This window comes from Hyalella azteca, unplaced genomic scaffold (assembly GCF_000764305.2).
Source record: "Hyalella azteca isolate HAZT.00-mixed unplaced genomic scaffold, Hazt_2.0.2 contig11415, whole genome shotgun sequence".
Lineage (NCBI taxonomy): Eukaryota > Metazoa > Arthropoda > Malacostraca > Amphipoda > Hyalellidae > Hyalella > Hyalella azteca.
Genome location: NW_025941414.1, coordinates 459,195 through 469,480, shown reverse-complemented (window position 1 = coordinate 469,480; position 10,286 = coordinate 459,195). Strand labels below are relative to the sequence as shown.

The 10,286-nt window shown below is 36.8% G+C and overlaps 1 protein-coding gene across 1 annotated transcript; it reads left to right on the top strand.

Moving 5' to 3' along the window:
- Positions 1–994: 994 nt before the first annotated feature.
- On the top strand, positions 995–8,699 carry LOC125178618 (glucoside xylosyltransferase 2-like). Its single transcript, XM_047882824.1, has 7 exons — positions 995–1,133; positions 5,873–5,932; positions 6,431–6,527; positions 6,861–6,957; positions 7,263–7,469; positions 7,891–8,061; positions 8,535–8,699. Exons 1-7 carry the CDS (start codon positions 995–997, stop codon positions 8,697–8,699), a joined length of 936 nt encoding a protein of 311 aa, XP_047738780.1.
- Positions 8,700–10,286: the final 1,587 nt, after the last annotated feature.

Here is a 10,286-nt window from a genome sequence, read left to right as displayed (position 1 = left end):
ACTTGTTCCAAGTGAATTCTCTTAGGCTTGGTATCGATAGTTGGTATAAAATTAAGCGTGGAGACGATGCACAATTGCTTTTAACTTAGGTCTAAGAATTTTTTTCGTCAGTATATGCAATTATGAAAAAAAGCTAACTTGGTTTAAATCTTGTAATATTTTTTTCATTTTACTTTGTAGTGAAATGTAAATCGCGTTTCCATAGTTTTCGTGCGAATTTTGCACAATCATTTAAACGATTAAAATTATGCATCCTGCACCGAGTTATAGTCAGACAATTCTACAATAAACAAATTAACCCAAAAAATTATCGTTTTCTCGTGAAAGACGAATCTTAAATTTTTTTGAGCAGATCTCAAAATTCGTTCATTTCTGCATCTCATCAGTTGGGTTTCTTTTAAATAAAAACTATTCCACGAGATTTAAAGTGATTTCAATTCCTAATTTCTATGGTAACCACACAATGAATAGAGAGAAATAATTCACTGTTTCGTCATTGTGTGACGCAGATGATGAATGATTTATAGGAACGAAAATAACGAGCCAAGCAATGTGTGGCGACTGTCAATAGTTTTTTAATCTCTAAATTGTCTTTAATGCATTACACTTCGTCACGAGGTGCGGAATAAGTTATGAGTATTATATTTCTAAGAAATGTTTCATTTCTAGCTTGTTAGATGTGATTTTTTTACTCTTGATATTTGCACTGAGAGAAATTGATGGGTCTGGATGACCCACTTAGATGAGTCAACCGCTGTCCTAATAGCGATGCACTTTGCTGACTCATTTGACTGTAACAATTAAAATTGTAAAATATAGTATGAAATTCATTTACTCTTTCTTTATTCTTTAGTATTATTATTTTAGGTATCGTCGGGTCTTTCGGCCATTTCCCGTAATGAAAGGCGGCGTTAAGAAGTAAATAAATTCCTCAAATTAAGTGAAATTCAGTGCCAAATCATCGTAGTTATCACAGGTAAACACAAATTCTGAAATGGTTGAACTACTCGTCCTGCTGCCGGAGGAGTCCGCCGTCCTCTACATGGACAGCGATGTCATCTTCCTGCGCCCGCCTGAAGAACTCTGGCAAATTTTCAGCGAGTTTGACGAGCAACAGTTTGCTGCGGCCGCAGGTAACGACGGACCTGGAGACACATTCGTACTTAAAGGTGACAAAAATAACAATAAAGAGGAAATGAGAGTTACTGCATTTCTGGGCTACTACAGTTAGTTTGTGGAACCATACAAGCACATACGAGAAGAGAACCAAGGGGCAAGTACGTTGTACTGAATGGATGCGTATGATACATTAGCAATACGGTCTGACCGTGGAAATTAATTCTTTCATACGATAGTGTACTCATGACTGCCAATCGGTAGAGTCGTGGCTGTGATGCTTCCGCGACCATCAAGATACCAGTGTTTATGTCTTCGGTAAAATCTAAAAAAAACTCGAATAATAACATTTTCAATGAAAATGATCATGAGACGAAGAAAGTTACCACTAGCTGAAATCGGTTGTCCTTATAAATATTCAATTAAAACCAGAATACGATGATTTGCCAAACAGTAATAACATACGCGCTGATGACATTTCGCTCGTTGCTTCTGAAGCAAAAATTGAAGTGGGACATCAAAGGTAAAATGTTCGCGGTAGAATGAAGCTTTGGAATCTATGACCTGTTACATACAAATGACTTTCATAACAAACAGAACGTGCGTACAGCGAGGTGGGATTCAGCGTGGGTTTAATTCATGTTGCATCGAAATCTAACTAATCATTAAGAGAAACTGGGTTACTCTCAGAAAGTAACTCTCATGCATGCAGTTGACCACAGCTGCATAATTTGGAGCAAGCGGCCTCTTGTTTAACGAATAATATTCATGACGTTCTAATGAACGATGATCAAGGCGTTCTAAGCAATTAGGTTCATGATGTTTTAATGAATGAGGTTCTGATGTTTATGTGAATGGCGATCATGAACAAATTCACAAGCTCCTTTTTTGTGTGTGTTTTAAAAAAACATTCGTTTCGGACATTACAGTGCGAGTCAAGTGGATGCTCTGTTGGTATTAGACTTAATCTGCTACACCTTTTCATCCGTGGTAAATCGTTTTAATATTTGTACATACTTTAGGTTGTGTGCAATTAAGAATTCATGTAGATTGTTATTGGTAAAGGGTTGTTTGGCCCGTGTAGCAGATCAGCGATCCTTTTGGATCCTCTTGTGGGTAAAGCTTTCGTACTTCATCAGGATTAGCCGATCCGGATTTTCTTCTACGTCATAAGGGAAGTGGCTAGAAAAAATGAGTTTGAAATTCATAAAAGAATCAACCATCAAACAGTTCAACATCAATTGACTACCTTGAAATATTCAATTCAATAAATTTGTAAGATAGAATCTGACTAAAAACAACTTCATTATTTTTTTGGTCTCTCACAGAGGCAGAATGAAAAATATTTTTTTATGAGCCATTACACCGATAGGATCGATCATCTGGTATCATTACTTTTTTGAATGTGTGATTTTAATATGTATCAGGGTGACTTATAATTCCAAATCAATATCCCGCGCACCTGTTCTATCTAACTAGATCGCGGCTTCCATGGCGTGCCAGTAGCTTCGCATGAGCTACAGAAGTGACATCTTATTTTAAGCGCATTTACGATTTTCCTTGCTTATGGTGTTAATCAAATATTAGTGAATGTTTCAATATTGTAAGCATATTTAAGTGCTTCTTCATCTTCGAAGGGTAAATTTTTCACAAGAAATGTAAATTTTGCAACGTGAATTTAAATAAATTCGTTTTGTTAATACAGTAAAATTCAAAGAACCGCAAAATTTTCTATTTTGTATTGAGGTCTGGGAAACTCCTTTGCTATTGTAGTAATATAATGTTAAGCTTATATGCAGATATAGAACTATCGATATTTAATAAACTTTGATTATACTTTGAAACAATTTTAAATTATTTGCTGGGATTAGCTATATATATTTATCATACCATATATTTAATAACTTTGATATATATTTGAGATAAACTTAAACTTTGCTATAGATTTGAAATATATTAGATATTAATCTGATAGAAATTTGATATAAATTTGTTTAAAATGATACACTTAAAATATGTGTCCAACTTCCCACAGGAGTAAAAATAAGCACAGGTATTGCAAACCAAACAAAAGGAAAATGACACGGCATTCGCACAAACTAAGGGACAGCGAATCAGGTTTTATAGGAAGTTAGAGAAATACTTAATGACTGACGAGTATGAAGCTTCTGGAGACACTGATTAGTTGACGGCACAAAAACTGAAGTTCGCAAGTATCACAGATTGACGACCACCGCTCGGAACAGCTTAATGAATCTAAGAAATCTGACGAGCTTGTTCGCCCAGTCTCGGACATTGACTTGTCCGCACAAGCTGGACAAGAGGCAACCGCACTGCGTCGGAAATAAATAATTCAAGATTACCTTTATTATTATGGAATATTATTTGGAAATAATATTTAGCTTGGAAATTACAGAAATAATCGGTGAGAAATTTATAATTTCTCACAACCTTCCGGAGCTCATCAGTTTTGTATTGATGACTTGTGGCTTACCTATCTCTTTTGAATGAATCTTAGACAGTCGTTCAGTTTATTTGAGAAGAAGTGTGGATCTTGCGAGTAGAACAGGCTGATCAGCGTGAAGAGTGCTGGAGGTTTCTTCATGCCAGTGGATTCTCAGTGTTCTGTTCAGACACGTGAGTTGCTATCAATTGTGGAGTTTTTTATTCTCAGACACGTGTCTGAGTGGAGTTGATTCCGCAAGTGGTAGAGCTAACGGAGGCTGTTCAACCTGCCCATACAGAAGTGTTCATTCTTTATGATTTTGCCTTTGAAGATTGAATGAAAATTTCATTTGATATCCTGTCAATGCTCTAGAGATTTCTATCAAGTGGATTTCCCTTTGTGGATAATAATCTGAAGCGAATTTTTGATGAAAGTGCATTTTTTATTGAGGTGAATTTTTGATGCAGATGAATTTCTGCTGTAGGTGAATTTTGGGTGCAGATGAATTTTAGATGCAGGGTTCTTGATTTGGATAAAATTTTTATGTGCATGATTTTTGCTGTTGATGAATTTCTGCTGTGGATGAATTTTCGATGTAGGCGAATTTTCGATGTGGGTGAATTTTGTGTTGTAGTTCTGCTGAGCATGGATTGTCCATGCTGGGTCAGCTTTACTGATGGAGCACCATCCATTTGTCTTCGGTTCAAAGTTAGATAGTCATGTTCGTTGATTTTAATTCGTACTTGCAAATTATTTTTTTGCGAAAAAAATTATGAGCAGGGCATCAGTGAGGTTATTGATGTGTCGCCAGTATGCATCCTATGATCCAGCAAGTCCATCCTTTAATAATAAGCAAAGCCAAGAAAGGAGGCAGTAGGAGGCAGTAAGCTTCGCTCACGATCACGCTGATTTGAACGATGGCTGATAAGATCTGATCAGTCCGCCCGCCCTCCAGAGATCTTTGCAATTTTTTTTGCAATGATAATGATTTCCGAATTTGTGAATAACATCAGCATACTTTCACTTTGTAAGCAAGATTCCCATTTTTCTATAAGGAGCACCGACATCATCGCCTTTTCATTTCATTTTTTCATCATCGCCTTTTCATTCATTCAAGCACTGATACATTGCCTTTTCGAGGTTGGACGAGGTCCTGCCTCGTAGCAAATGCCAAATAGACTACTTACGGTACTGCGAAGCCGCTTGCTCTTTTGAGCATCAATAGTACATACACGTGTAAGATCGAACGTGTACTTTTTACAAGAACAATACTTTAATTGTAAAATTATAGGAGCGGGATTTTGGCTAACAATATTAGTAGCGGGTTTCACGAATATCAGGGCTGTGTTTTCCGAGTTTGTGCACCACTCAGGGTATTTTCTAACTCGAAGTAACTGTGATCGTTTGATTAATTACAAACCCAAAGTTAACTTCTGTGCGAGTTATTGAATTCCCTGATATTAATTCTTCATTATTGAAATGTCGATTAGGAAATTCACGTTTTGTTAACATTTCTTCCTATGATGGAGGTAAAGACAAGCGTATTTTGCATTCCTCATTCGAAAAATGTGAACTTTTCAACGAATCTCCAAATACTATTAATTCGGTATATCGATAACGAAACATACTTAGGAATCTTTACAGAAAACATCATTTTATGGCTTCAATAAAACTGGCTCAGTTTATCTCCAAGCATCTCATTTATTATGTATTTTATTTCTAGGTAAAAACCAAAATCCAGTTTAGAGACATCGTGAGGCATGTTGAAGAAGTTGCAACTGGCGCTGCGCCGGCGAGCTGTAGCCGCGCTGCTGTTGGTGGTTGCCTTGTATACGCTTCTGCTGCCCAGAGTTGATCTCCAGCGTCCGCTTTACGCATCAGGTCTGCAGAGTATTGCCTTGATATGCTGTTTGATGTGTGACCATGCAAATGTAACTTTGTCCTGATATAATGTAGCTTACTAAAACTGAATTCAATTAATTATGTGGTTATTCAGATATTACCACAGACTAATTGGAACAGGATAGAAGATGAGCATCAGGCTAGGAATGGTCATGTACAGCAAATAATTGTACAACTATTCACGAATCTCCCTATAAATAAAGTAGAAAAAATTACCAAGGTTATTTTGTACCTGGCAATCAAAAATAGTCAATTATGTGGAGAACAGTATCTATAGCGTATATGCTTCATTCAAGTATTATTTAAATGGAGCTGCAAGTCAAAGACTTTTTAGGAACGAAATAACGTGTTAATGATTGTGTCTATGTACATGTGATTGTGCCTATATACGTGTAATTCTTTCATCAGAATCACGCAATGAGCTGAAAACATCGGAGGAGTTGAAGATTCTGATTGTGGTGTGCGTCAGTGAGTATTGAACGCTCGTGCAATACTGAATCAAAGAATTCATCTTCAATAGTGTAGTCAGATTTATCAACCTTGTTTCAACTTGAAGCTAATTGACGTCGTATTTTCCTGTAATTGATATTGATACACTCAAGATTAAAGTAGACTCTGCTTATAAAAACAATTGTTATTGTGTTTTCATTCTGCTACTGATGCAGGACGGCATAAAATATACTCGTGTCCAAGTGATTAAAATTATGTAGAAATGAACGGTGATAAACTTATCAAATCAATCACGACTTATATTGCCCCAATTGTTTGCAACTGTGTTACAGTCCATAAAACTTAGAGAATCATTTCAAATTCATAGTATCAAAATATTTTGTATCATCAGAATTGTTCCAAATCTATGGACTACAAATTGTTCCGAACGATTCACGAATATAACTAGAGAAGACTGACGGAAAATTTACGAGTTGATCGATCTGCATGGCCTGAACATGAAATTTTCTTCATCAGGCGACTCAAAGGCTCTACTGGACTCATCTGACAGGCAGTTACAGCAAGCCAAAGTGTCCATGAAAGCGGCAGTTTTTCTGTCACGCCGGCGTATAAGGTAAGTCTGAGTGAAGTGAATGAGTTGCATCTTTCTCTTCAGCGTGTTTTGTCATTGACAACATTTAATTATACAATCATGATCGACGATATATGGACGAGTAACTCATTAAAAAATATCTTGTTGATAACTCTGTGCTGCACGAGCAAGGAACATTTCTTCAAACTTACATCACCTTATTTGCAGGATTTGTTATATTCATTGTTAATCTTTCCTTTGGAGCTAAGGAATCTCATTCTTTCACTTTATATAGTGCCAAAATTTGGAGTAAAACACTTATCGAGTCCCAATAATTGTACGGCGCTGACTCAGGGACGATTGAATGGTCCTCAGGTTCCTGGTCGTGAGCAACTCGCAAGCCATCTTCGACGAGCTCGTCGCTGCCACCGAGGCCTGGCCAACGGCCTACAGAGAGAAAACCTCGTTCCAGGTGAGGTTTTGTATTTCAATTCAACGTTATTTACCGTTGGTGAATAATTCATTTCAGTGCGCTCTCTTCACTACATTTAAACGTAAAAGATGAGAAAAAATATTGACAAACAGGTTTGATCCAGGTTTAATCAGGTTTAATTCTCCGTTCATATTTAGCAGTTCGCCTTGAGAAGCAACTGTATTGATGCCTTTTGTTAGACGAAACATACCAGCAAATTATCAAGTTATACCACTGCAACGGTAATGAAATACGGAGAAGCTGTAATGGACAAATTATATACATCATAACCGAACACTTGTGAGGACATGAGAGGCCTCTTCCGCCCCTGCGCGTCTCAGCGACTCTTCCTGCTGCGCCTGCTGCCGGAGGAGTCCGCCGTCCTCTACATGGACAGCGATGTCATCTTCCTGCGCCCGCCTGAAGAGCTCTGGCAAATTTTCAACGAGTTTGATGAGAAGCAGTTTGCCGCGGCTGCTGTCTATGTCGCTGGCTACCATTACTTACCAAAGGTGAATTAAATCAACATGTAGGAATAAGTATTTATGAATTATATATGGCAGATCTGGAATTCGCGTTATTTTGTGACAGCACAGAAACTTCTTGTTTTACACTGAAATCTTCGCACCTTGGTTTCCTTATTATGTGTTTCGGACGTAGCAGTCCCAGGCTGAACTAGCTGGAGCGACTCCTCTGCATTGCGACTCCTCATGCAACACGGATATAGAAGTTACATGACGTACGTCATTTATACGTATGCTGACGCTCATTTTGCATAACGCTACTCACAAATCAGAGCATCGGATATTGAAAAATATGCATATGATTCTGAACAAAAATGAAACGAGAGATTTATCTCGCACTTTAAATTTGAATACAAAATTTATTTTAAATATATAATATATAATTATTTTATCTTTTCACAACACACAGGACGTGCGGTACAGCGATGATGGATTTAACTCAGGTTTGATGTTGTATAACCTCACCCGCATGAGGCAGTTCCCGGCAGGCTGGGAGGACCAAGTGATCAACATCACTGCCGAGTACCGCAGTATATTCAAATTAGGTGATCAAGATATACTCAACATTTTCTTCGGCAAGGTAAAACTAAATAAAATAATATCTATTCGTAATTTAAAGCATCAAGTTTTATAACGTATGCCGATAGAAAGATTTCCATAGTTAACGACAATTGACCTACCGATATTGTGAATGAATTACGAGTGTGAGTTTATGTGTTATACTGATATCAATTATAGATCTATTACCGAAAAGATTGTACATTTGCCACTTGCCGAACATAAACATAAGTTTCCCAACATAAGTTGCCTATAATTAAGGCTTGACAATGCTCATGGAGCTGCAAAGCCTCCCTCCATTTCTACAATTTTGTTGTAGCTAGGCGCTGTTACGGGAGGGATGGGTGCAAGAAAATCCAATGAGTTATACAAATAAGTAGTAAATATGTATTTAAATATGTAAAGTGCGTGAACATTACTGGCATGCATTCTGGAAGTATTTCCGCCCTTTCACATTAATAAGTATGACGACACTTTCACTTGCATTCTTTACAGTTCAGGTCTCACTTTTATCCCTTGGGATGTGAATGGAACTTACGAAGTTTTTACTGCCAATCGAACTTCATTCGCCACTGCCCTGAAATGTTGAAGGCTGGTGCCAAGGCGGTTCACGGAACAGCGGCATCTTTTCATTTGCCAGGAAAATTCAAGGCGAGCTGAAGCATTGCATAAATCATTTGCATAAATGTTCAATGTATTTATGTGCATTAAAAGTATCCATTTGAAGTTTGATGATGTCAAATCGAGGAAATAAATAAATGTCAATTTGCGAATAATTTTGTCATGAATGAAATGGATAACAGCATCTCTGCACTTGGATTTATTGGGCAGTTTGCATCCAAAATGTAAATGGATTGGTACCTGGGAGAGGATCTATAGGCTGAAAATAAGCATCTTTACTTCCGTAATTGCACGCAAAGATACTGGGAGTCTGATGTTATGACTGTTTTTTGTATTGTTATAATTCAATATTTTATTTTAAATTTAAGGAGGCAGTGTGCCACGAATAAGCAATAATCAAAGGACGCTATTATTTGCACGTGCTTGACGACATATTTAAATAATTAACGCGTTTGTTTCAGATTTTTAAGACTTGCCAGTCAAACTTAGCATCATATTTATTATTATTTCAGGTATTCTATAAATCATGGGAGGCCCTGAACATGACGCAGTCCATTGCTGCGTTCCAGGCAGAACTGAAGAATAATGTGGCCGCTGTAAACCGAACAGACACATTTGGGTGTGTCGGACGGGATTACATCGACCGAATTCTCTCCCAGCAGCTAATTTATTATGAAAATATTAGCACGGACGTTAACACTATTATGCCTTAATAAACTTTGTATCTGAGGCTGGAAAGGATAAATGTTCTTAAACAAATTTAGTGAACTGAATTTAAGTAAATAAAAGAGTTATTATACTTATATAGTTTTGAATCACCTAGGTTCCTCTATCTTGTAAACAGCCTCGAGTAGATTTAATACCGTCAGCTGGGGTAATATTAGCTTTTTTGAGTGTAACATTGGCTCAAAATCAAAAGGGGTTTGTTGTGCTATATGGTGTGATTATTTATCGATGTTGTGCTATCGATATATTTATGGGTGATTAGTTATCGACCTAGTTCATGCGTCACTCGATAGTTAGTAACTTGATTGTTCAGGATGTTCGGGTTTAGTTCCATATTTTTCGACCACTCCAAGCCTGCTCCATTGTCAAAGTGAAAAAGTTGTGGAATTCGTTTACAGTTTACACTAAACTTTCACATTTGAACTATCGTTATCAAAGAGTTTAAAGGTAGGTGTGTTATAAGATTATATTGTCAATTTTTCAAGTATTTTTGGTGTATTAAGGCTGTTACATTTGTTAATTACTAGATATGCTATTTTATAATTTCATGACAGCTTTCGAAGAAGAAAAACTAAAAACTGAAACTCTATTCCAGATCGAGATAATGTTGAGAGGATATTAGAGTCTAATGTGCGAAGCTAAACCTTTTATTATCTGGAAGAAATATTACCAGAAAAAGTAATAGTAAGCATTTACCTGTTCACTGGCCAAATGATAAAGAAACACAAATTCAGTTGAAATCTGAAGACTTCGCTGTCACTAAATTCATGTTTGATAAATATAATGGACAGAAAAGCTGTGGCAAATTTCTCAGCTTATTTGAATTTGAGGCACTCGTCGAAAAAAAAAATTGTTGGACTAACGTTTTTGAACTTTGTATGAAAAATGACTTTTTTGTAC

Excerpts from the sequence above, each read along its gene's own strand:
- LOC125178618 (XM_047882824.1), top strand. The coding sequence starts at position 995 with ATGGTTGAACTACTCGTCCTGCTGCCGGAGGAGTCCGCCGTCCTCTAC. Across the intron at positions 5,933-6,430 it reads TCTGATTGTGGTGTGCGTCA|GCGACTCAAAGGCTCTACTG; the intron begins GTGAGTATTGAA and ends TTTCTTCATCAG. Across the intron at positions 7,470-7,890 it reads GCTACCATTACTTACCAAAG|GACGTGCGGTACAGCGATGA; the intron begins GTGAATTAAATC and ends CACAACACACAG.